This window comes from Podarcis raffonei, chromosome 5 (genome assembly GCF_027172205.1).
Source record: "Podarcis raffonei isolate rPodRaf1 chromosome 5, rPodRaf1.pri, whole genome shotgun sequence".
NCBI classification, from domain to species: Eukaryota; Metazoa; Chordata; class Lepidosauria; order Squamata; family Lacertidae; genus Podarcis; species Podarcis raffonei.
The window spans coordinates 73,192,702-73,220,218 of record NC_070606.1 but is presented as its reverse complement, the minus strand read 5'-3'; the positions used below and the strand labels follow the sequence as shown (position 1 = coordinate 73,220,218).

General features: G+C 39.7%; 1 protein-coding gene across 7 annotated transcripts; it reads right to left on the bottom strand.

Moving 5' to 3' along the window:
- Nucleotides 1–1,043: 1,043 nt before the first annotated feature.
- MFF (mitochondrial fission factor) lies at nt 1,044–26,735 on the bottom strand. 7 transcript variants are annotated; one of them, XM_053390088.1, is made up of 10 exons: nt 26,511–26,735; nt 24,529–24,685; nt 22,524–22,744; nt 22,118–22,290; nt 21,243–21,331; nt 18,247–18,321; nt 13,534–13,692; nt 6,853–6,912; nt 2,956–3,040; nt 1,044–1,884 (listed from the first exon to the last, which is right to left on the bottom strand). In XM_053390088.1, exons 2-10 carry the CDS (start codon nt 24,564–24,566, stop codon nt 1,753–1,755), a joined length of 1,032 nt encoding a protein of 343 aa, XP_053246063.1. In that variant the 5' UTR covers nt 24,567–24,685; nt 26,511–26,735; the 3' UTR covers nt 1,044–1,752. The 7 variants fall into 7 exon arrangements, with proteins under 7 accessions (XP_053246063.1, XP_053246058.1, XP_053246057.1 ...); XM_053390083.1 differs by lacking the exon at nt 18,247–18,321 and adding an exon at nt 25,380–25,435 and having other exon boundaries at nt 26,511–26,734; XM_053390082.1 differs by lacking the exon at nt 18,247–18,321 and having other exon boundaries at nt 26,511–26,734.
- Nucleotides 26,736–27,517: the final 782 nt, after the last annotated feature.

The window sequence follows — 27,517 nt, the reverse complement described above, 5'->3', positions numbered from 1 at the left end:
TTCCTGTCCTGTTATTACTGAAGAAATGTTGTAAGGTCTTGTCTAACTTCCATGAAAAAAAATGAAACAAAAAATGTGTGCTTCTTTCGCTGCTTCTCCCATACTAGCGGTGAAATAGCTGAAAGTTCACATTATGGGCAGTATCTCACTTCACACACTATTTAAAAATGGGGTAGGGTGAACAAAGAAACAGCATGACTAAATTGCAAAATTTTACTCCCACCTTTCCCTTCATTCTTAACTTTAAGAAAGCCTATTACTAGAGCCTATAAGCATATGTAGAAAATCTACTATTTGGTTCCTTTGCCAAGCTATTTGCTCTGCAAACACCTTCATCCACTATACTTACTCACTGCTGGTAACACATCAATTTGGATTTTGTATAGGGATAACTCCAAACACAGTTCTGCCTGATGTCTTTTGGTGCCTTCCACTTTCAATTTGGAAACTAAGGGTGAAATCCAGTGATGCACAAGATTTCCACTTATGCAACAAGACTTCATTTCCTTCCTCCTGCAGCCTATCACACACACATTTGCCTACTCCCCAACTCTTCAGATCTGATTTTGAAGGACGTGGGGGATATGGGAAGACAAGAAGCAGTCCCACTGTGCAAAGTGGCTATCCAGATGTCCATTTGTGCCTATCACACTGATATTTAAACAAATTAGCATACACTATTCTTAAAGATTTCAGCACTCAGCTCACCTAGCTTTTACTCATAAAAGTATTTAGGAGCAGGGCTTAATTCCACCCCACCCCCAAATAAATACTTTTCATGTCCATTTGTTTTTATTTGCCCAAAGAAGACAGATATTTTAAAATCCAACACAAAGTGTATATTAATGTAAGAAAATAAGAGTTGTGCAAATGGTTGAATTGAATAGAAATCTACGAGCAAGCAAAAAAATACAATCAATAATGGGAGTGGTGATTTTAGATGCAGTATATTGATCTAGACTGAGAGATATAAAAGCTTTTTTGTATGCTCCACACATCCAAAGGGCAAAAGGTACAGTTAATTGGAAAAATAAGAAATTAAATACTGCTTTGGGCTGACTTTTATTAAATACATTACATTGGTACTTTGTTCCATAATCTTAAGATCACTCATGGACAGATTTGCTTAAAAACCATCTTCTTCTTTTTTTAGAAAAAACATTGCAAAATTAAAGCTCAAATACATCTTACACACACCTCTGGATAATCTGCTGACTTATTTTAGCAAAGAATGTATTTTAGTCAATATGTACATGTGCTTGAATGAGAGATACTCAGGATGCTTTTTAATCTGCTGCTCTACTACCTGAAATTTGGCTAAAATAAAACAAGTGCAATAAGGTGAACTATAAAGGTGCTACATTTAATTATGGAATAACAATGAGAAACCATAAGTTAGGCCATTTTGCAGGTAATTCCAAAACCCAGTTGTTTCTTTCTACACAAGAGAGAACTGTCTGCAGTATACCTTTGTTATCTGGAGGCAATTCCCTTTGCAAAATAATTCAATGCAAATGTACATGTCATGCAAAAGGAAGATAATAGGATGATACAACAATTCTGAAAATATATACACAATCATCCAGGCATCCCTTTAACATTGTAAAGTTATGTTACAGCTGTTTACTGTGTCAGAAATATCCAGTGCATGGATCCTAAATCACCATACAATTCAGAGAATGAAACAAAGGACTTTGCAAATTCTCTATATGTTTCTCCACTGACAAATCTTCTGAAGTACTGTGACCATTTCTAGCGCCGAAACCAAAGCCAACTATTTAGTAGCCAGAAAGCTACAGTAATGGAGTACATGATCATTTCTCGTTTAGCACGCTCTTTGTTTTCTTCTTCCAGAAGTTGTAGACGACGATTAAGTTTAATTATCTAAAAAAGAAAAAGAAAGGAAATGCTTTTCAATTTTAGTGCTTACTATAAGTTTACTAATTATTTCAAGACTTTTCTCGTTCATGTACTTCAGATTTGTATCACTTCTCACCCCAAAAGTCTGCTCACATGGGGGACTTAGTAATGGAAGTCTGCAGTTCTTGTTAATACAGCAGAATATTTCTGTACATTGATGCCACACACATGGATTCCAGCCTCAAAACCCTGGCTCTTTATACCTATATCAATGCTGGGTTTAGAAATCCCTACTTCTGGCAAATTCACAATGGAAAATTTCAGTTTCCATTTCTGATTTTTGTCCTTCCAGTCTACATCTCATCCTTTTTAAATGCAAAAAAATGTGTGGGCTGGATCTCTCATTTTAGAGGTGGAGAGTCTGTGTACCAACTTTGATAGGTATCCGGCTAGGACAGAAAAAAAACAGGAACATCTAAGCAGCATGCGCTAGCACTTTACTCATTCACACTAAGCCGTGGTTTATGACTTACTATGATATGCAAATAGGCCCATGTATCAATATAGTATAAATAAATCACAATACAACCAAAACAAGTATGGAAAGCAAGCAAATCAATTCAGCTGCTTAAAACCAGTAAAAGAGAATAGAAACCTAACAGAAATATAAGATACAGAACATACAAAACAGAACAGATTCCATTCTGCTGCATGGTTTGTTTGTTTGTTTACCATTAAACTAAACCTTAAACACATTGACTGGCAGCCACACCTCACCCCTGGATATTTTCCATCCAAGTGGGTTCTTCTTTCTCAATTCCTCTCCCTTCAATCATGTATGCACTATTTAGTTCCTATATAATATTAGAATGTTTCTGAGTTGAGAATTCACAAAGCTTTTTTCATAGACATATTAACATTCAAAGAAAAGAATTTGTATCATCATGCCACAGAAAAAGTTGTGGTATTCAGACTTCCAAATTTAATTCCCCCCCCCCTCGGAACTTACATTCTTAATCTTACTACATCCTGCATTGACTAAACTGGAAAGAGGCATACAAACTTCCACTATAATAGTTGAAGCATTTTAATTACCTGTCGTCTTAAAGAAACAGCATCCACAACAGTGACATCTTCTGGTGTTCCCTCAAATGTTGTATCCATATTTGAAAGGGTATATCTATGAGATAAAAAACAAACAAAAATATGCCTCAAATGGCACACATTTAACTGCACACGGGCTGGTCTTTTGTGCACACATGGGGTCATTTCAATTTCTCCATTCTCCCTGTGCCCTCTGAAAAGCAACTGCTGAAATTCAGAGGCCTTTCCATAGTTGTATGCAATGCAGGTTGAGGGGCTACAAATGGGAAAGGAAATAAGTAGATCCTCTCAGGTGCATATAGGAGTGACCATAGTATACATCTGGGCGTATTTGGATTCCATTCAAAATATACAATTAACTGTTCTTTAGATGAAAGGGGGGGGCAACCCATTTTAAAGTGCTTTCTTGAACAGGTTTGACTATGTTCTTATTTTCCTACATACACAGATTTGCTGTTTTAAAAAAACACATAACCTTGGCTGAATTCTCTCTCTAGCAATTTCCATCTAAATGTAGAACTGTATTTGGAAGGGACCACAAGGATCATCTATTCCAACCCCCTGCAAAGCAAGAATCTTTTGATCAATGTGGGGCTCAGACCCATGCCCCTGAGATGAAGAATCTCATGCTGTACTGACGGAGCTATGATCAAATATTCTCAGTTAGTTTTTATGTATAAAGTGCCTTTCATAATGTCTAGTACATCACCGGCTCTGGGCTTCCTGATAAATTTCAGGAGTTTCAATCAAGTTTCCCAAATTTATTGGAGCTGAAGCCTGAAATGACAGAGGAATTATGTGTCCCGTGTTCTCATGTCCAGTAAGTGGCAAGACAGCCTGTTCTGTATGGGGTTGGACTCCCTTGAAAGGAGCAGGTCCACAGCTTTGGGGTCCGCTTGGATTCAACATTGCCACTGGGAGCTCAGGTGGCTAGGAGTGCCTTTTCCCACCTCTGGCTGGCCCACCAACTATGGCCCCTTCTGAACAGTACTCCATGCTCTGGTTATTTGCAGATTGCATTGCTGCAATGCAGTCTATGTGCAGCAGCCCTTGAAGATGACTCAAAAACCTAAATGTCTCCAAAACGCAGTGGTCAGATTACTGGCTGGGGTTCCATTTAGATCTCATACAACCTCTATTTTAGTACAGCTGCGTTGAATGCCAGTTTGTTTCTAGGACCAATTTAAGGTGCTTGTGTTAAAAGCCCTAAACACCCCAAATATCTAAAAGACTGCTTCATATCAAGAGACTGGCAGGAGTTGGAGGATGAAGGGGTTGGGGGGAGAGGGGATGTGCAGGCAGAGGAATGGGAGAGTGAGGAGGAGGATTTGGGGAAATAGTCCAGTGAGTTGTGGGGTTCCATGGCACCAGTGAGGAGGATCCTTCCCCACTCATCAGTTCCTTCACCGGTGCCAGCAGTATCTCTGAGGCAGTTGCCGGCGGAGTTGGAAGAACTAGATCAGGAGCCAGGGGGCAGACCAACAAGTGCGAGGTACAACAGGACTTTCAGTTTCTCTCCTCCCCTCTAGTCCCCCATATTCTGTACCCTCAAAATCTGCTCCAGGGGGTCTCTCAGCCTTCTGGATCAGATTTTGGGGTCGCCTAAGGGGTTACTGAGGAAGAAAGGAAAGAGAAGCCTTGCTGCACTAGTGGATGCCCAATTTTGCAACATTCAATCTTGACCTAGATTTCTAGCTCTCACAGCTGAAAAAGCACAGTAAATAAATAGCCTTTGATCTAACACTAACCACTAACCCAAAAGAGAAATCCAAATATATAGTTATAATTATATAATTATAGTTATAATTGTACTAGCACTTGTTTTCCATAGCAATTGCATTTTGGGGGTTTTTATTTTATTTTATAGTACATAATTTCAAATTTGGGACTTGGTTCTGTAGTACTGGACAAGTTTTACAGCAACCCACAAGCACCATTTTTTTATTTTTTATTTTTGTATTTTAAGTCTTGTGGCTTAAGAAAGATGCATACAAAGACCATCTCTGAATGCCTATCAGTTTACAGTCTGTGCAACGAATGCCTTACAGTGCAATCCTATAAACATCTAGGTCTAACTGAGTTCAATGGGACAAAGTTCCAGGAAAGTGGAAACAGGACTGCAGCCTTAATTACAGAAGGACTTGTGATGTTCTGCAGACAAAAGTTACTCAAAACCTTTACAATATGCATTTAAAAATATTAGACCTACTATCTCAGTATATACTTATGCTAACAGTTTGTGGCACACTGATGGTCTGGAAAGGTAGATGAGGAAAGATAAATGAACCAACTCCTTTTTACTTTACAAAGGTTCCCCTGCCTCCAGGGGTTATTCTTGCAAAGTACTTGTTCTGCCCTAGGTACCACGAGCTTTTATTCTCTCTTTTTCTTTCTCCACTGAACTCCTAAATGAAAAAGCTTAAAAACTTCAAGTTATATTTGGGCACTAGATTCATATGCTATGGGTTTCATTACGCTCAGACATACAGTTCTCTAAATGCACAGGGGAGCCCTGCATAATCCTTTACACAATGAGATTGTAAATTATTTCCTTTCTGTAAACCAGCAGGAAACTTTTATATTAAATGTGCTCCATTCTCCTTTTGTAAACCATATTGGGCATATTTTAAAAACCAAATATTGCCAAACCTGTTTCTTCAAAGTCCAAACCAATTTTCTAAAGTTGAATAGCAAAAAAATTTTTTTTCCTATTTCTGTCAATAGTGAAACAAGTTAAACAGTTTTACAGTCCTATGTCCACACCAGGGACTGGAGAGGGAGAAAACAAAACTTTTTAAATGCATAAAGAGAATAATATTTTAGTTGTATACCATGAGATCCAAGTAGACTTAGTAAAAGGAACATAGGAAAGGAGGGAGAAGGAAAGCATTCTGTACACCCACTGGCATTATTTAACAAGTACTTTTTGATTTAACTTTAGATTTCTATTTGAAAAACTACTTGGGGTGGAATTCAACATGATGCTCTTCCAATCATTCCGCCTGTGCAAGCATTTCAGCTTGTCAGTCAGAATGAATTCCTCCCCTTGTCCCCCTCCCCATTTGTTGTTCCATGGGTTCTCCTGATCCACTCAGAGCCAATTAAGGGGGGGAAGACCCATTGCTCAAGCAGAAGTATTTGTTCAGGGCTTATAGAATCATAGAATTGCAGAGCTGGAAGGGATCCCAAGGGCCATCTAGTCCAACCCCCTACAATGCAAGAACCTCAACTAGATCCATCCAACTTCTGCTTTAAAATCTCCAATGAAGGAGAGTCTGCCACCTCTCATGGGAGTCTGTTCCACTGCTGAACAGCTCTTACTGTTAGAAATTTCTTCGATATTTAGCTGGAATCTCCTTTCTTGTAACTTGAAGCCATTGGTTTGGCTCCTAGTCTCCGGAGCAGGAGAAAACAAGCTTGCTCCATCCTTCTGTTGACAGATGACAGGTGGATCTCACCCTTTCTCTCTCTTTAATTCTGTGATGAGTTGTGTACTGCAAAATTTGTTGGAGTGTTCACCAGATTTTTAGTTATTTTGAAACAGATTTCCAACCTGAACTCGGGTCTTATATTGAATGCTAAAATCAATGGGAAATGCATCAAATACTTTTATTATAAGATTCATCCATAGAATCAGCAGGCATAGTACAATGCAAAAGAATGTCAGTGAAAGGGTTTTAAAATTAATATAGAAACCAGCAGTTAGATTAGTACATACACATAATCACAGCCTGTTCGATAAAAATGATTATATATCAATTAATAGCAGGAAGCAAGCTCTGCTGAACTCAGAGGGGTTTACTTTCAAGTAAAGTTCAGGAGCAAGCTAGTCTCAGGTTTTGTGAAAGCTGAATAGAGACTAGAATGGCTAACTAAGTGCAAATTTACCTGGCGTCATGATGAGGATTAGAGGAAGTGGCAGCAGCAGACCCACCACGTAACACTGGCCTAGGGCAAGTTTTGTAGATAGGAGACACAAGACAGAAGAAGAAAACAGGGAAGGCAGAGAAAAGAAGCAGAATAAAAAACCAGACAAAAAATTGTTAAATATTTTTCTTCTGTTATACTGAAACACTACAAATATAAACCCTGGTTATGTTTTCAATATATTCCGTTTTATAAATACTAATTACCAATGTGCGAAGGGAACTTAACTATTTGCTTGTAGCTTTTCCAGATACAAAATTTGTGAAGAAATGTTGGAACTAACGCTTACACATTATTTGTTTATTAAAATACTGATCTACTATTCTCTCATATAAAATAATTAGGTGGTGTACAACAAAATACACAAAAACATAAAATACCATATAAAATAATCATAAAAATGACAGGCTTACTTTGGAAAGTTTAAACAACTGACGAGGCCTGTAGACATATAAAGTCCTTCAAGAGACACCTGGAAATTAGCAGCAAGGACACTACCAAATCACTGCTGGAAGAGTATTCCACAGCATGCAACTGCTCACAAAGCTTCTGAACATGGGATGCAATGCTTCTCCATGTGATCTCAGTAACTGAGCTGGAATATAAGAGCTCAAGCTGTCCTTACAGTATTCTTGACTGAAGCTGCTCAGGGCTTTAAGAACCCTGAAGGTGATGCAGTAGCATACAAGTAGCCCATGCAGGTATTTTATGTGATTATATAGTTTTAAAACTATATAGATCATTTTCACCCATCTAAAGTACGGTCAAGGTGCAATCATGTTAGAAGCTAAACTAAAGTTTTCCATGCAACAATTCAGTGTGCATAACCACAACTAAAGATTTGTCAAAGGGGGCCTAAAGCGACCATAAATCGTAACAGAACACTGTGGCTGTTTATTCCACAGCTGCTAGGGTCTAAAATTATTTTTCCCAATAACTTGTTTTTTTTTTAATGTTATATTATGTAAGACTACTGGGCGATACCTAAAGTTGTGTGATGTACATCTACTCAAGCAACAAAACTGCCACTTCCTCTTCTCTCCCTGCTCTAACAGTTTTTAAGCCTACACATTTCCCCTGAAAACTGGATTAAGACTATTTTGAGTTAAAAAACTGTTTTCCTAAAAGAAAGATATCAATGAGGAAGAATCTGCACAATAAATTATAATCATGCACCATATTTATTTTTGTGCACTTCCTACTACTTAAGGACTAGTTTCTCAACAGGATAATCCGCTGAGTCCATATAGGTTATCTTGCATTCCTATTCTATAGCCTCAAATAATCTGAGTTCTGCAGTGTGTTTCAAATTGTACAACTATTAACTTAACAGCATGTACATTTATTTTCCAGCTCTTAGAGAAACATTATTTTGCCCAGGAACTAACAGTCCTTGATTTTAGTTACTTACAGCCTGATCTGCTGAATATGTAGTCTTAAAATAAGTCACATTTTGTTCAATGGGACTCACATTTTTAAAAATATACTCTGGGGGCAGAATGGCTGCAGTTTATTTTTATGTGTGTTGTTCACACAGTTTATGTTTATCGAGTTGTTTAATTTTGTTTTGTGTCAGAGATGGAGTGTTTCTATAATTTGTATAGACAAAATGACTGGAACTCAGAAAAAATGTAGGAGGAAGGAAAACAACTGTAACAACAGGGGTACAGTAACTTACTGCCCTGAGTTGACCCATGGAAAAGGTTATTTCTGCAACCACCACAATTTCGACTTAATTCTCCTGTATTGTCTATGTTTTTCCAAAGAAACTTGTCATCGCTATTTCTCTACAATCACGAGGGATGAAAAATATGTTCCCACAATGAGAGAATAAACAAAAAATCCTGTTCACAACTCACTTGAATACTTTTTAAATTGGCACTCAAGAAGCCATAAATACCCATGTTCTGTTGGAAATGAGAAGACCAGGGGTACAAACTGCTGTTAAAACAGAAGAATCCTGTTACATACCTGACTTTTTTTAGACCACAGCTACTGATCAACTGAAGGTTTTGCACTTCCAGTAAAAACCAAATACAATAACTGTATACATCATACATCAACAGTGTGCTGCTATCTGAACAAGCCCAGAGTTCATTCTTCTTAAGTTGGAACTGCACATTGTAAGAAATGGTGGCCAGTTGAGAGCTTCCCTCCAACTCTCTGCATAACATGAGACACAGTCCATCCTGTGTCTCAATTCCCTATACTGAGTGTTACCAAGTGTCTACCAGCAACGGCCAGATGTGGAAAAGAAAGGTGGGGTACAGAGAAACACAAGGTAATGACATCAGAACATGGGTAAGTTGTAGTGCAGTGCATTATACTCAACATAAGTGGAAAAATAGATGGCATTCCATTACCAGGTTTAATATTTTATAGACTTAGGGAGATTCTAAATATGCATGGCCATTGCTTGCCAAGGTCATGCCCCAAGGGGGGGGGGTCATGCTATCTGGCAAGCTGCAATGCACAAATAGAATGACTGGAAGTGTGCGACATTGAATTCCACCCTAAGGTTCCATATCATACTATCATCTCTCACATAGTACTTTTCACAGATATATATATTTAACCCACCTCAGAAGCATTAGTCTGCAATAGCTATTGACTGGCAATATATGGGAAGAAGCATAATTACAGCAACCAAAAAAAGTTCAACTGGAGATGCTAGGTCAGGGGTCAGCAAACTTTTTCAGCAGGGGGCCAGTCCACTGTCTCTCGGACCTTGTGGGGGGGCCAGACTATATTTTTTGGGGGAAATGAAGGAATTCTTATGCCCCACAAATAACCCAGAGATGCATTTTAAATAAAAGGACACATTCTATTCATGTAAAAACACGCTGATTCCCAGACCGTTTGCGGGTTGGATTTAGAAGGTGATTAGGCCGGATTTGGCCCCAGGGCCTTCGTTTGCCTTACCCATGTGCTAGGAGCTGAACCAGAAATCTTTGGTATGTGAAAGCTACACTCTACAACCGAGCTATGACCAAATTTTATCTTGAAATGACGTATTGAATGAATGATATTATTCTGCATTAACAAACTAATGACCACAACCTCATAGCAAATAGTAATGCTTCAAGTAGCACATTCAACTATGACTTTAAGCCCTATGCAGCTGCTCAAATTTGTCCCAGATTAATATATGCCTTAACTGACTTGGAAGTTTCATGTTCAAAATTCAGTATTTATTCCCTAAAGAAAATAAGGCATAGAAAGCAAATAATCACTAGCCATCTACTAGATGGCTACTTCTGCTTGATTTTAATTTTCCTATACCTGCCTTTAAAATGCCATATATATCCTTCTGTGATCACAATTCTTTGCAAACATACTCAAACATTCTATTGTGTTCCATGGGCTTATTAAGGATTGCAGCCTTAATGTAGCAATTTCTTATATTAGAAAATATACATTCAGCAACAAACTATCAGGTTTGGACTTCTTTGCTTACAAAATGAAATTTTAATGAGTTCTCTCCAACCATGTGTGCCCCCCAGCAGCCCCCCAATGTGCCCCAGAGAGTTAGAAGATCACCCAGAGCATTTGGGAGGCATGTGGGGGAGAGCAGAAGGGAGGAGGACCAGAAGCTGAATTTCATTGCTGCAATGGAAGTATGCTTGTAAGACTTCAGATTTCACACACTTTAGTTTAGTGGTTTAACAATAAATTTTTTTGTCAGAGTAGTACTAAGACTTGGCTATAAATATTTAATTTTAAATGCTCGTGAAAACTAGGAACATAGGAAGCTGCCTTATGCAGACTCAGACCGTTGGTCAATCTAGCGCAGTACTACACTGGCTGGCAGTAGATCTCCCAGGCTTCACACAAGGGTCTCTCCCAGTCCTGCTGGAAGATACTGAATATTGAACCTGGAACCTTCTGTATGCAGATGCTTTACCACTGAGCCAAGGAATCACCAACATGATGCTTATTTTAGGTATTAAATGGAGTCAGATTTTACAAAATATGCAATGGGTTGGATTCAGGTTCAGTCATGCACGGACTGAAACCAAGGAAACTTACATTAATCATGACTAAGAATGACTAAGTCTGGATCCAAACCAATACGCAGAACCTAAGATGTATTAAAGGGGTCCTCTCTTGTGCTACAGCCTGTAAAACATAAACACCCATAAGCTGCAGGTAGTATACTTTTTTGTAATTTCTCAGCCACTAAAATAAAGGATTCTTAAAAATGAGAGATAATCTGACCCCTTTTCATTATCCAAGCTAAGGTAGAGAAATAATAGGCAACATGAATAGGAATAGTTCAGTCCAGTGAGTACTTTTTCACTAACTTGGGCATATTTACTGATGTCCCTATGATAACATACTTGTGTGTAACTTAAGTATCCAGGTTATAAAATGTTTTTCATGCACAGCACCTTGCTCACATGGGATAGTTTGAACCATACCAAGTTAACTCTAAAGTGTTGGTATTTACCAAGGCATTCCCATATTGGGAATGAGGGAGTGGGGTGGGGCAGGGAATTGAAGAACAGAGAAGAGTTACTTTACCATAGTATTATTAGCAATGATAAATTCTCAACATTTCAATTCATTATAGTATAACATGGTATAGTTATGCAAAACTGGTAGGAAAAGGAACCAGAAAAATATTTTGAAAGAGAAAACCAAAACAGAACTAAAACCAGAAGCTTTAGGAAGAAGAACAAAGCCAAAACTCAATCACTGAAATAAGTATTGTACTTACACTTAAAGAAAACATACCTTTTAAGCAGTGAGAATATGCTACCAAGGCCAATAAAAGAAAGAGTATAGTGTGAAATGCTTTTTTAAAAAAGACATAATTTTGCAGCCATGCAAGTGATGCATTTTCCAAATTTCACATTCATACATGCAGGTTAGAAAAGTTTCATCTGACAAAAAGGTGTATTGAGAACTGAAGAAAAAGGATGTTATCCTAGATTTTGAAAATGAACATTGGCAACAACTGCAATGAGTTTCCAATAACACTCAGGTTCTTACGATTAATATACCAAATGAAGAAAAAAACCTCAAATAGTTTATAAAATTTGAGAACTCACTGATGGGATAAAAGTGAAAGCTTTTGTTCCCCCCCCCCAATAAAAATGAAAAAAGTATATTAAAACTTTCTATTTAAATTTGGGGAAGCTATGTGTGCATATCTTTCTGGTGCATGCCAAATTACTGTTTTACTTTGTGTAAGGTTTTCTACTTGCAAGATTTCTAAAGCAGAAAAGCAGGACACAAATATTAAATAAAAAACAAACAAAATTCCTCCTGACAGTGAGCAGCCCATGGTAAGGTGGTGCTTCACACATGTACTGGAGCTTGACAAACTCTTAGATCAGGATTACTACCATAAAAGTTTGAACATACAGAATCAATTATTAGTCTTTTAAGGCAGTAGGTTTAGGTTTGCTTCCTCCAACCACCCTTGGTTTCAAATTAGTACAAAGACTTGAAGGAGGAAGGGATTTAAGGCTTTGCTTCCCCACTAAAAGCTCCTTTGAACTGGCTTTGGAAGAAACTGCAAACTGAGGATTCTGCAGTTATCTGAACCCCAACCTAGGCCCTTCACATTGTAAAAACAAGTTATGGCAAAGGAGGTGAACCTTTCATTTGCACAGGTGTCCTCAGCACCCCCCGCACCTCTAAGAGGATCACAGGGTCTATGGCTGCTAAAGAAAGATATTTATTTGGGTAATATTCTCTAGTATGGCTAAGATTCTCAAAAGCCAACACAAAAATATTCCACTAGCAGAATGTGACAGAGGAGCAGACTTCTGATCTGTAGTCTGATAAGACAGTTACATAAACAAGAGAGGGTCCAGACACAACTGGGTTAAAAAATGTAATTTATAAGAAAATAACACTTATTTTGGTGTGAAAAGGAAACAAAAAATGAATAAATACCTGGCTCATATGTAAAGAGGTCTTACAAATTAAATTGTATAAAAATAATATTTGCACACCCACCTCCAATTAACTGGTGGATTGACAACAAACAAAGACTCTGTATTTTTTTTGAAAGAGTCTCTTCCCCCATGCAGCAGATCTTAAGAACAGATTTTTTTTCCAGTTTCTGTCCAGAGCTACTATATGACTTGCCTTTCAATGTAGGTTTTTCTTATCACAATAATCAGAGGAATTGCAGATAGGACTCAGCTGAGATGAATGTCAATAAAAGCATTTTCATCTAGACCCCCCTCAATATTAGTGGACCTTGAATTTTTAGTTTATTAAGGCCATTTTGGGATTTGTGTTTAAAACATTTCAAACTCTCAGTTGCGTTCAAAAAGAACAAAAACTCTCCCACTGAAAGCAAGAGGATTTAAACAATCAACTTTGTCTAGAGTATGCAGCTATGTTTGTAGCACTTTGTTGCCCTTCTGTTCTTGGATTTCCAATGAGAGTGAGACTGACGTTTTAAGTCACTGTTCAGTTTCACTCTTGACCAAAGAAATAAGACAACTAAGCTCCATGAAATGTGAAGTTTGGAAATGTCATTCGCAAATAGCAAAAGCAAAAAAAAAAGAAAAAAGAGTTAATTTTATTTCATGTAATTTAAGCAAACCAAAACCAATTAACTAGGAAATGAAAGGGAAGTAAAAAGCAGTAAACTGGGCAGAATCAGTGATGGCCAATCACCTGCGATTTTCATCCAGCACATCCAAGACTTGCTGGTAAGCCCTACGGGTAGAAGACTGGATAAGCGACAATATGCCCCGAGCAGAGTAAAGATTAGATCCATCTTCAGAGAACATTTGGGGTGGACAGACACGAACCTGTTGAGGTGATGGTGTCACACTGTTTGTGCAAGTGTAGCAAATGAAGAGAGAAACACTAGTGTCAGGTTTCAGATAGGAAAAAAAATCATCCATCAACCAACCCTTTTTGAAAAATTAAAGCTGACCCCCATTTTTTCTTCTTCCTTCCCCATCAACAGATTAAAAACCACATTAAGGAAATGTTAGTGGGTATCTTGTGAACTGACTCTTGGAACCCTTTATATGAGGCAAAATATCAAGGATAATGGCTTTGATTCATTGTGATCAAAGAATACTAAAAACCAGAGGCATGATAATAAGCAGGTCTGTATTAAAAACACAGGACACAACAGCACTCTTTAGCAGATAGTAAAGACAGATTTGGATTCACTGTATGCCAGAATCATACAATGCAGATCACAGCCTCAAATATATTCAAGTTACTCAGAGACTGGAGGAGAGTATGTTGAAATCATTCTGAAAAACAGAAGCCTATATAAAACAAGAGTGACATAAACATACTAGTTTGATTGATTGTTTTTTGCAAATACAGGGCTATGTGAAAAACATGCAAATATAGGACTACAAAAGAAACATGCAAGATAGCAAAAACACTGGTGAAGGCTTCTTATATCCCAAATATTCCAATAAGCAAAAATTTATTTTAGCATTTATCCTGAAAGCAAGAGGCTGAGGATTAACCAAAAAAATTGCATCAAAAGCACTCATTGCCTATAAGACAAATGAAAGTGCAATTCAGCACCATCTATATAAATGGGAATTTTGCAATTCACTTCAACAGGATATTGATTAAACTTTTATTTTTCAAAGGTCAATTCTGAGAGAGCTATTGATCCCAACAAGATTTCAGAAAACTACGCATATGAATAGGCAAAAGTACTAAGCAAAATCTTCAAAGCTTGTAGTATTGACCTTTTTTGTTTTTGTTTAAAAAGAAACATTTCTCCCTTTCCACATTTAAGGTTGTACTTTAATTTTGAGGTTTAACTACATTAATCAAGATTTTACCATTTAGTCTGAACTCTGCCTTACTAAGAGCAGGAAGAGAAGCATTAGAGGTGTAGCATTTTAAGTCCTTCTGAATAATCAGTTCATGACACAATCTGGGTGCAAGCCAACAAGCACTTTTCTTTCAAGCAACATTTTAAATAATTATTTTGAAATGAACCTGATGAACTAAGAGGGTACTCTTGAATCCATCAAGGGATTGAAAGGCAGTCATGCCTATCCTCTGTTTAAGAACAAAACAATTATATGTAAAATACAATTTTTAAAAATCCTTACTGAATGTTAGAAAGAGAAAAATACAGAACTTGTGGAAAGAGAAAAGTAAAAGCAGTACCGATAACCTGGAAATAAAAACGTTTGGGCCTCAAAAAAAAAAACAAAAAAAAAAACACACATACAAATGTAGTGTCCCCATATAATAGTCTGCCAAGCCTGCTGTACAATACGTATATATTCTATAGAAATAGCTCCTTTAAAAATGACTATATTTAGGTTATATATTGCAATTATATCCTCACACACAACCCTATATTCTCACAGGGAGGCTATGTCTGTTGTGCTTAAAATAGACAATTATTACTTATGTTTTACACAACCAACAAATAAGAAAGGCTATTCTCACAATCCTGAATGTATTTAAATAAAACGAAACCTCAAAGAGTTTTCAGTGGAACTTGCTTTCAAGGAAGTCTCATTAGAACTGCAAACCTCTTGTACCTTGTTACTTCAGCAACAGTAAAATGCAGATTTTCGGATATGAAGTTCTGCAAGTAAACCAAAAACAACTATTCTAGCAAACACAAGGCTGCAAATTAATATTGTTCTATGATTCTGGTGTTTTACTAAATAAATAAATAAAATGAGAGAACAGGTCCCTGTCTCAGCAAGCTTACTACCTAAAATGGAACATTGGGTCTCTTACTGTGAATAGGACCTCAGGTTGATAAGTGAGTCGGCCATGAAACGTGATTTGCCCAAAATACGGCCATGTGACTAACTGATTTAACTGGCTTAGGCTTCTGAGAACCTAGACAGAACAGTAGACAAACAAAATATGACTAGGGCATCATGATGCCATACTGAACCTGACACAGAGGAGAAGGGGATTTGTTGTGATTAATGTGAGTGGCCTGGGATGCAGAGCGTTCTCATGACTGGCTCACTTATCCACTTGAGAAGAAATATACCTAACAATATATTTTTCAGCTAATATAAGCTGAAATTTGTTTTATTCTTTGCTATCTTCACATACCAGAAAACCAACTACAGTGGTACCTCTGGATTCGAACAGGATCCATTCCGGAGCCCCGTTCGCATCCTGAAGTGAACGCAACCCACGTCCGTGCATGTACAGGTCGCGATTCGCCGCTTCCGCGCATGATGTCATTTTGAGCATCTGCACATGCGCAAGCAGCAAAACCTGGAAGTAATGCGCTCCGTTACTTCTGGGTCACCACGGAGTGCAACCCGAAAATACTCATCCTGAAGCTACTTCAACCTGAGGTATGACTGTACGGTGGTCAAGACCTGCTGGGACTGATTCTATGACTGAAGAGGAAACCCTCTACACCAGAGATTTTCAACCTTTTTGAGTCCACGGCTCCCTTAACCAACTACATTCTTTCTGTGGCACCCCTGTGGGGCTCAGAAGCCCAGTTATTTCACCCCTTGCCTGCAGAACTGGCACCTTCTCACCGTTTTTCGAACACCCTCCCCTGTGGAGTATTCCCTCAGCCTCCTCTCCTTGGGAGTTCTCTGGACTGCTACTGCTGCGGTCCCTGGTATTTGACCTGCCCTGCCCCGCCCCAAAAAGAGGTGCCTCCCAGAGCCTGCAGAGCCTATAGCCAGGGCTGCTGCAATAAAACAGCTGTGCAAGCCTTTGGGAGGCAGATACGTGAAAGGGCATCAGAGGAGGAAGGGAAGGAGACAGAGGACAGTGTTGCCCAAGGGCACCTCTGACCATCATTCAAGGCCATGGCACACTGGTTGAAAACCACTGCTCTAAACCATACCAAGGAGAAGAGCTAATTGAATTCAATGGAACTTCCTCAGAATGTATAGGATTTGACTACAAGTAGGTTTGTTGAAAGAAAAAAACCTGACTGATTCATCTACCATCTGCTCATGAACTACATTTACTGCTTTTATCGCCACAAAGATTGTCTTCAGGGACTCTGTGCAAGGCTAGTTATGTATATAATGTCTGAGAAAATGTGGTGCTAAAAACCGAAGTCAAAGCTAAGATACACTCAAAAAGCTATACAACAGACTTATATAATAATCAAACCATCACTTCATTCAGTTCAGTATTGTCTACACCTGGAAGCATCTGTCCAGCATTCGAGACTGGAATATTTCCTAATACTACCTTGAGAGGATAGGAGCTGAAATGGGACCTTCTGCATGCAAAGAATGCACTCTGGTGAGCTTTCCCCAGGTTGTGTGATAAGATGTATATTAGGGATCAAACTCTTATTTACAAATTTGGGGGTGAAACTATTTACAAAATGGCAAAGGGGAAATAACAGACAACATTCATAATGACATCACAAGTAATATAAACCCATAAATAATTGTGGGAAATTCAGGAACATGTACAAAATCATATTCAGCTTAAAATCTGACAACAGTTTCTCATTAGTTATGATATGCAGTCACTTCCTCCAGCAAGTTAAAGCAAGAAGCTTCAAGACTAGCACAAGAAAAGAAGGGTTTATTAAAAATTCTATGTCTCTCCCCTTTCTCTATTCCCTGTTTCAAGTTAGTGATCTAAGAAGCCTCAGCTTTTAACTATCAATAGGGAGAGACGGAGGAACAATAACTTGAAGAAGACCAACTTCCCTACAGTATTTCTACAACTAATAACATTGCTTATAACAGTGCTTTTTTCTTAAAAAAAATGTTTAGGGGTACTCTCATTTTCCTACTCATACTGAAATACTGCCCCCTCAATGAGGCCAAACTTAGATTCACAAAATGTTTAGGTGCATGCGTACCCCCCCAAAAAACACACGCTGGCTAAGCCACTTATGTAGAAATAATATATTTGCAAATAGAAGTTATGCATTGTCATATTTTTCCACCCTGATTATGATACCTATCTGGCCTCTGGGCCCACCTGATATCCTTGCACTGGCCTAAAATTTGCATGCATAAAATCCAAAGTGCATAGGTCTGAACAGTGCAGTCAATCCACAAACCAACCACATGGTTCAGCTGATATGTGTTGGATTTTGCACACACATATCTCTACTACGCTCATGTAGGATTAGTATGCCAGAAACATGCAACCTTGTCCTCTCCACCAACCACTGTTTATCCCTAAAATTTGTTCTCAAATTTTATAGTTAAAAACTAAGCAAAAATATGCTCCCAAATTCATTACAAGAATGACAAATTTTCATATTCCGTTAATTTGTGTCTTAATTACAGGTGGAACCAAGCATACAGAATATTTTTAAAAAATCAAATCAGACAATATAGACAAGTCTCTTAGATGGCAATGCATTAAGTACACACTTGACATATTTAAAAGTGAATGGTTATAATTAGTGGTCAAGCTTACGTTTCATCTTTAGCTGTGAAGGGTGACTGGTACCTTGGCATTTTAACTCTCAGGACAGTTTCAAGACTGTGCCACCATTAATCACAGTTGTTAATATCTTAAAGAGGGAGCAACTTTCTAAATAATTGGAAGGTCATTAAGGCAATCATCATTACTGGTTATCACTTCTTGTGCCTAGTTATTATTAGTCCTCAAAAGCATTTGAGAATCTGTGTATGCTCAAAAGGTTATCAGGAAAGCCACTACATACAGTTGTATGGCAAGTGCAGAAATGACAACATATATTGTTCCAAGAAGGCAGATGAGGAAAAGGAACCGAGCCAATTCCTCTTCTAGACATGGTAAGGTTTGGCACAGAATTTTCTCATTGTTGCAACAAACATACTAGAATGCCATGTCACAGTTCCTATACTAGAATGTGGAAGCTATCCTGTGCGATTGCACTTGCCATGCATGGCCACAGTTCCAACTACTAACATGCATATGCACCCTCCAAAAGAAAGAAAAACATGTGTTTGCCAAAATGCTGCACAACAGCACTTGAAAGGATGACTATTTATACACTGTTAGCTTCTTTGGCCACAATTTCTTTTTTTGTGGAAAAACAGGAAACAAATTGAAAATGAAAACTGGAGGCAGCAGCCTGGAAACTCAGAACTGAGAAGGCAATGCTATCAGTATACCACATCAAGCAACACCCTTAATTCAGTCCATGTAAAACTCACCACTGCAGCACTAGAATATCATCCTACCCTTTTCAAATGCAAGTGGGATTGGCAAAAGTACTGTGATGGCTGCAGTTAGATTCAGGAAAGGTCATATACCTTAGCTTGACACTTGGAGGACATAGTTTATATCCAACGTCCACTTACCCTTTGAATGAGTCATCACAGCACCAACCTCACAAAGAGGCCTCACAACACCAGAAATGAACACCAGCTCCAACAGTGACCTACAGATAGCTAGAAACCCTTCTGTGAGACCTTGAACGCCCAGTCACCCTTGTGATAGCATATAACTTCAACTACAGAGGAGACAAGGAGTTGTTGTTCTAGCTGTTTCCATCTCCCCACTTTCCTCTCCTGCCAACAGGGGACAAGCAGGAAAACAGTAGTGGAAAGTGATTTCTTTCTTCAGGCTCATAGCTGGAAGCAAAATGAAGTGTTTACCTCACTACAAGAATCTTAATTAAAAGATACTGATCACCCCATAGTCTTAATGAATCAGCATTTATAAGTTTGTAATAAAGACCCACTCTGTCCTTTGCACTGCATAAACAAAGACGATGTAATTAATTCTAAGCATGCAGGCAGCAGAAGATTCAAGTAGATCCAATAACAATATGAAATACTTCCCTTCACACAAATCCACTATAAATGTATTTTAGAAACAAACTTTCTTTATCCTATAAAGAGAGTTCTGGATCCAGACTAGGTTAGTGACACTTTAAAGGTAAAGGTAAAGGGACACCTGGCCATTAGGTCCAGTCGTGACCGACTCTGGGGTTGTGGCGCTCATCTCGCTTTATTGGCCGAGGGAGCCGGTGTACAGCTTCCGGGTCATGTGGCCAGCATGACTAAGCTGCTTCTGGCAAACCAGAGCAGCGCACGGAAACGCCGTTTACCTTCCCGCTGGAGCGGTACCCATTTATCTACTTGCACTTTGATTAGGTGGGCAGGAGCTGGGACCGAACAACAGGAGGTCACCCTGTCACGGGGATTCGAACCGCCGATCTTCTGATCGGTAAGTCCTAGGCTCTGTGGTTTAACCCACAGCGCCACCCCCACTGAAATTAAAAGAACTTATGTCTGTCACGACTAAATTGCTCCTCTGTTTCAATGGAGCTCAAGTGTCACTTTAGTCTGGATTCAATGCAGGGAAAAAAGGAACTATTAAAAATTATCATACGAAGTGTTAAAGAACATTTTCACTTTATCCAGAAGAATTACACACGCAAAAAGTGCTAGTTAAAAAAGGAACAGAAAATGATGCATTTCCTGTGAAGATATACAGTCTGATATATAGCTTGTCATATTTGATTTTGGGTGATATCCACCTGTCATTTTAGTGAAGTTCATTAATTTCAACTGAACATGACTGGTGGGTATCAACCTCTAGCTTGATATGTACCAGGAGACTTCCAAAGATGTGTTGAACCATTATGATAAACACACAGTTAAGTTGGCTGTTTAACAATGCAATCCTATTAACTGAGTTAATAGGGTCTTACTCCCAAGGTAGGTAGATATAGGATTGCAGCCAAAGTTAACACATTTTAAGCTGATCCAGTGATGCATTTGTTTGTTTTTTTAAATTAAGAACAAGATTTTAGCAATATATACATATATAAGGTAAAGGTAAAGGGACCCCTGACCATTAGGTCCAGTTGTGACTGACTCTGGGGTTGCGGCACTCATCTCACTTTATTGGCCGAGGTCATGTGGCCAGCATGACTAAGCCGCTTCTGGCGAACCAGAGCAGCACACGGAAACACCGTTTACCTTCCTGCCGGAGCGGTACCTATTTAACTACTTGCACTTTGATGTGCTTTCGAACTGCTAGGTTGGCAGGAGCTGGGACCGTGCAACAGGAACTCACCCCATCATGGGAATTCGAACCGTCGACCTTCTGATCGGCAAGTCCTAGGCTCTGTGGTTTAACCCACAGCGCCAACCACGTCCCTATATACATATATACTGGGGGGGGGATACCAAATGCTGCTATATGAAGACATTTAGCAAATGCTGTTTTCTGCAGCTGAAAAAAATGTTTTGAGAACAATCACACAAAATCTACTTCATTAATAGTTAGTTATTATTCCAACAAACAGAACAAAAAATATTTGGAAAGTCAGTTGTAGCTGTGTAAGATTAAGTAACTTCTCTTTATAAAGAAGATAATCAGTTGAAAGGCATATCCTAAGCATGAACTGGTAAGGAACACATGAATAAGCTTTTTCTACAAATGTTGCATGCGCCAATAACCCCTCTACTCACATTGACTCATTTCTCATCAATTGACCATTTTGACGATTTGCGTTTTCACTCATGGAGCGTTCTCTTTTCAGTCTCCCAACTGAGCGAACCTGCAAAACAAAGTGGGGGGGGGATACGTCTTTCACCACTGCTATGGCATCAGTATCCAGCTTTACCTAATATCAACAACTGAACCATTTTCATTTTTAGTAAAGCAGAAAATGAATAAAAACAGTCTTCCTGGATGGTGACATTTTGCCTGATATTTTGGAAAGTAAGGAGAACAAAGACTCCCCTCTCTTGCATGTCCCCAATTTTTAAAATGAGAAAAAAATGCCAAAAATAATTTAAGTTTACCAACAGCTTTTGAAATTAAGTTTGGTTTAAGACAGAAATAGAGAACCATTGGGTCTCTAGACATTGTAGGATTCCCAGCTCTCATCAGCCCCAGCAAGCACAGAACATCAGGAAAGATGGGAACTGTAGTCCAAGAACATATACAGCCCTTCCACTAAAATTCTTATGCCAGTTTACACAATAATAAAATACAAATGATTAAGATGCAAATCCAAATTATCATAAAAACCTGAAGACCAAAAGGCATTAAGTCTTATAAGCCAGATAAAAACAATCAAGATAGCCCAAATTATGTCTAAGCAGCCTGGTACCAAAAATACAACCAAGTAAGCACCACACAAAAAAAGTGTTCTGGGGGTATCTTTGCTTTCAACAGGGAGTATTAAAATAATATACTGTGTTTTACAAAGCAGTAACCTATTTTATAGTACTGATCTGAAATGGAGTATAAAGCAATAAATATTTGACTTCTCTTTTGACTTATTAAATATAATATTGAAACAAAACATAATGAAATTAAAGGCATAAAGAATACTAGCCTCTTCATTTTGAGGAGTCTGAGTAGGGGCTCGCTCTAAGTCCAGGAAATCTAGTGGTCGTTCACTGAGTGAAATAACACGGGGAGGTGTTTTCAGTGACAGAGACTTGAATGGAGTTGACTGGAGAAGATCTAGATCTGGCGGCCTGGAGAGTGGAATGTCTTCACTATTACCTGTAAGTTAATATTAAGATCAAGAACATTTTACTAACAAATTATTCAAAATGGCTCGATGGGTAGACTGCTGGAGCTGGGTAAAATCAAGCTCAAATCCCATATGAAGTATGAATTCACTGGCTGGTCTTAAGCAAATCACACTCAAATTCATATGTAAAAATAAATTGAATGGGTGTGAAGTCTGACAGCATGCTGCTTTGTCACTTCTGTCCACCTGAAGGCAAACGTACCTGCCACTACAATCCGCTCTGGAACTTGCATTGTTACACTGGCATTTGGAATCCCCCCTTCATGAGCACTGTGTTCAAGGTCAGCATTTGGTGGAGCAACCTTGAGTTTTTCCGGAACTCTCATTCTCTGATTGATCCCTTCAGTATACTCCATTTCATATTGAATTCGATTCATTTCTGCCATTTCGGCAGCCGGAGATGGGAATGCTGTCGTGCTCATCCTAATACGAGATAAAACAACCTGAATTACCCCTCAGTAGTAAAAAGAAACACAACATGGGTTTTGATCCACAGTAAATTGAAGTCTTCCACTGTTGGTAGAGAATGCGTTTTAAGTCTATGTAATGGTGGATGTGCAGCACAGTCATCGTGTATAAGATGCCCCCTATGATTTAACATTGGAATTAAAATTTGCATACACCTGCTTTACTGCTTGCTCCGTGTGAGTAGAGAAACAAGCCACATAGCCAGTTATCCACAGCTTCTGGTTTTGATGCAATGATAAAAAACATAATTAATTAATTAATGGCTTTCAAACAAACCATAATATAAACCAAGGTTTAAAGTTGGCTTCCATATCTTGGCTTGTTTGAAAGCCATTAACCATAGTTCCCAGTTCAGATGCAAAAGGAAGCTAGAGTTAACCATAGCTTCGTGTGTGAAGGGCAAAGCAAATAATAATAATAATAATAATAATAATTTATTATTTGTACCCCGCCCATCTGGCTGGGTTTCCCCAGCCACTCTGGGCGGCTTCCATAGAAACCAAAAATACACTAAAATATCACAGATTAAAAACTTCCCTGAACAGGGCAAAGTGAGAGCACAGGAGCTGCATGTGGGTGCATGAAACTTTTACATATCTTTGCACAAAGATATCAAAGCCTTATTAAACAGAAATTTGTTTGTGCAAATGTGGCCAATTTATGCCAACCCAGGGCAACCATATTGGAGGCAGATGGTAAAGAGACCAATTCCACTAATATTAAGCATACAGGGTGCAAAGAGAGCCCGCAAGTGAGCAAGTCTCACATTCTGACCTTCATTTCAAAAAATGAGGGTTCTGTACCTCTTTTCCCCCAGCTTCACCCCACATCTTAGATTCTTGCTTCAAGATTCATTAAGCATCTACAACCATCTAAATTAAATAGTACTAATTATTCCAAATGAGTGCCTAGCTCTGGGCAATTTATTTTAAAGACATATCTTTCTAACAGGCAAGAACAGGGGAGATTAACCTCTCCCCTTAACTGCTATGCGCATACAAGTAAAGGAGAAGGGGCTATGCACCTAACTGCCTGTGTCCTTTGCTGTGTGGGGGAACACTGTGCAGGAGACTGTGGAATGGCCACACTCTTTTGGCCATGCCCAACTTTAGAATGTGGCTCCCAGAAGGGCAGCCAAGGGTGAAAGTGGCCCTTGGGCCAAAAAAGCTTAGCCACCACTGGCCAAGAACAAAGCACGCTTTTGAAGATGCCAGTGTTCTGATGGAAGACAACGCAGGCCATATCAGCATTCTCCATTCTCAAATAATGAGACTTCTCCAAAGCCAATCAAACAAAATTAACAGTTACAACCTGTATGCATTTTAAATTCACCAATATAGATTCATATTAAGGATTTCTTAACATTTAAGGCAGAGACAGCCAACACAGAGCCCTCCAGATATTGTGGGACTCCAAGTCCCAGACCATTGCCCATGTTGGCTGAGGCCAATGAGATGTAGCTCCACAAAACACCAAAATTCCACTAGTCTGCTTGCAAGTATAGGCGCTAACTACCAAATGTTTACCTGTGCTGCAAACTGAAGAATACATTTCTATTGTTTCTTTATCCAAATTTCTGTGAAAAGGAGGCAAGGCCTCCTTTTCCTCAAGTAAGGGAACACATTAGGCTAGATAACAGTTTTTTAAATATTGCAATCAACAGAGATAAAAATACCTACAAGAGTCAATCTTCTATCTGCTTCTGCAAGCACAAGTTCAACTCTACAGCTTTCACTAACCTTCCTACAGGAATGTCACTGCTTGATCGCTTGCTCATTTTGTTGTTTGCTTGCAACGTTTTAATATCACTACACTGCAGCACTGTTCACTTTACGTAACAGTATCCCTAAACAGTGGAACTTTTGTACATAAGACAGCATGACAACTGCTTTCGAGCTGTAAAGGGGGGGAGGGAAAAAAAGAACAGAAAACAGCATTAGGCATATTACATAATTAAATATTTATTACCTATGACATATCTAATCTGTACCCATCTATTCCGTAATGTGAGCTCAGTAAGTAAATGTCAGATATCTTCCATATACTTAACTTATGAGGCTTCATAAATGCCAAATTTTTAAGTCCCCAGTTCTGATTTTTACAAGAATGGAAGTATAATTCAACAGATGTACTCTTGAAGGAGCAAAATATGCAATCAGATGGCAGTTGCTAAATTTACAAAATAATTAAACCATCCTAAAGAAAAATAGATTCTGCTTGTGCCTCTCTAAATATAACTACAACAAAGCAGAGACTACTTGGTTTCTAACACTTGCTTTTATCCTAGGCTACATGGCAAGCAGATCCAAAAACAAGACAGGGAATCTGCCTACTTAAGCATATGGTTTATTGCAAATCTCACAAGGGTGAATAAGTATATGTGGTGGGAGTTTAGAAATCAGAATACAACTAACCACGCTGCATATGTTGCAATGTAGCAAGAGATATTATTTTGCTGCCATACAGAAAAGTGGGAACAATTATGACATGGACGTCAGCATGTTCACACTTCTGTAAAAAGGCTCAACCCCTACTGAGAATCTTAAGATGCAGAATAAGATGTGAACAAAGGACAGCATAGATGAGGTACCTGTGGTCCGACTTTGATAGCAAAGGCCAAGAATCCAGGGCCAATCCCTTCAACCACTGAAGAAAGCCCAAAGAACCAACATTAATCCCTGTAAAGCCTTGTGCACCTGTGGATGAGTGTGTCAGGTTGAAGCACTCTACATCGGCAGCATCTGGAGGACACCGGTTTGGGGAAAAGCCAGTGGAACTGCTGGCACATGCAGAAATCTTTATGCTTTTTGGCATAAAAGCACTGCCAGAAGTTGTTACCCAAATCTTCAGGCAACAGAGGAGTGTCTGACCCTTGGCTCGCAATACCAGTCGCTGGGACTCCACAAGTGGGGAAAGTGCTGCGGTGCACCGATCCCGCTTACGGGCTTCCCATGATGACTCCTTTGAGAAGAGGAAGCTGGATGAGATGAGCCTTTGGGCTGATCCTGCAGGGCTCTTCTTAAGGCGCACCAAAGACGTGGTTTGCAATGCTTAACGGCCTGAGGGCAAGGAGCGTAACAGGTTCATAAGGCAAACTCTGTAGTAACAGTTCAGGAGAGCCCAAGGCAGGATCGGAGCAGAGGTCTACCCAATTCAGCACCCATTTCCTCAACGTGGCAAGCTGGGTGCTTTGACAAGAACCTTCAGCACAAAGCATGTAATATATAGCATGTAAAGGCCTCTTGAGCATAGAAATTACAGCCATAGCCGAACTGAGAGGTGGGGAAGGGTGGTGGTGTGGGGGGAGACTCTGGTCAGAAACCGAGAAAAGCGCAGTAAGCCAACAGGTCAATGGGTAATTTTTTTTGGAGGGGGGGATTTGACATGACAGTAACAAAGGCCTCGGCGACGGGGGTGGGGGCGAGGAATAACGGCAACGGCCGGGGAGGCGGGCTGAGGCAACGATTTGATAGGAACCTGTGTGGGCTGAGGGACCGTTATTTATGAGGAAGGGGGTTCAAAGATGGGGTGGGAATAAAGCCCCCCCCCTCCCGCCAATGCTGAGGGAACCAGGCGCAACGGCGGTTGGACTCGGGCATCTGGTCGGTGGTGGGAGGCGTGTGTGCTAATTTCGCAGCTTCCTCCCCATTCCCGCGCCCCCGCCGCCGCCTCCTTCTGAGGAGAAGGGAAGGCCCAGACCAGCACTCTCTCCGGTTCTCACCCTGAGGCCAACGGGGAGGCGGCTTCTTGGGTCCCGGGTATCCACTCCGACCGCTTTGGTCTCGGTACCTCTCTCTCTCTCTCTCTCTCTCAGGGGCCGTTAGCCAAAGGGCATCCAAGCAGCCCCTCGCCTACACAGCCCTGGAACAGAAGCAACGAAACGAAACAAAAAAAAAAACCGACCCCGATTGGCCCCACAGAGTTGCCGTAACCGGCGGGGGGAAGAATGAGCCGTGACACCTCACGTGACGAGAAAAGGGGTGGGGAGGAAAAAAAGGTAGCCGGCAGGGGCTGAAGGTGCAGCGGCCATCTTTACTGTGGTCACGATGCTGCTTCGGAGGAAGCAAGTACCGTACTGTGGATTCATTTCGCTGCTGCTTCTGGCGATGCAGCGTGGTTTAGGTGATGAGACCCATGTGCTGTAAGAGAGCTCAGGCCCTTATATAAGTGTGGGGGATTTGGCTCATACGTGATGCTCAGCTTCAGTTTGCTGCGGAATTTGCAGATAGGTTTTTTTGATACACTGGCGGCTGCGGGCGGCGAAGACCTAGATATTCAGGGTTAAGAGCAGGGAAGGGAGCTTAATATCCTGCTAAGGTTTTGTAGATCCTCCCCACTTGCTTTCAAAGTAATATATCTTGTGCCCTCAAGCTTTCCCAACGTCAGGGTCTTTTCCAGGGAGTCTTCTCTTCTCATGAGGTGGCCAAAGTATTGGAGCCTCAGTTTCAGGATCTGTCCTTCCAGTGAGCACTCAGGGCTGATTTCCTTAAGAATGGATAGGTTTGATCTTCTTGCAGTCCATGGGACTCTCAAGAATTTCCTCCAGCACCATAATTCAAAAGCATCAATTCTTCGCCGATCAGCCTTCTTTATGGTCCGGCTCTCACTTCCATACATCACTACTGGGAAAACCGTAGGTTTAACTATACGGACCTTTGTTGGCAAGGTGATGTCTTTGCTTTTTAAGATACTGTCTAGGTTTGTCATTGCTTTTCTCCCAAGAAGCAG

Coding starts and splice junctions, on each gene's coding strand:
- MFF (XM_053390088.1), bottom strand. CDS start 24,566: ATGAGCAAGCGATCAAGCAGTGACATTCCTGTAGGAAG. Junction 18,322..21,242: donor TTGATGAGAAATGAGTCAAT/GTGAGTAGAGGG, acceptor CTGTGATTAATG/GTGGCACAGTCTTGAAACTG. Junction 1,885..2,955: donor CTGTTTCTTTAAGACGACAG/GTAATTAAAATG, acceptor TTTCTTTTTTAG/ATAATTAAACTTAATCGTCG.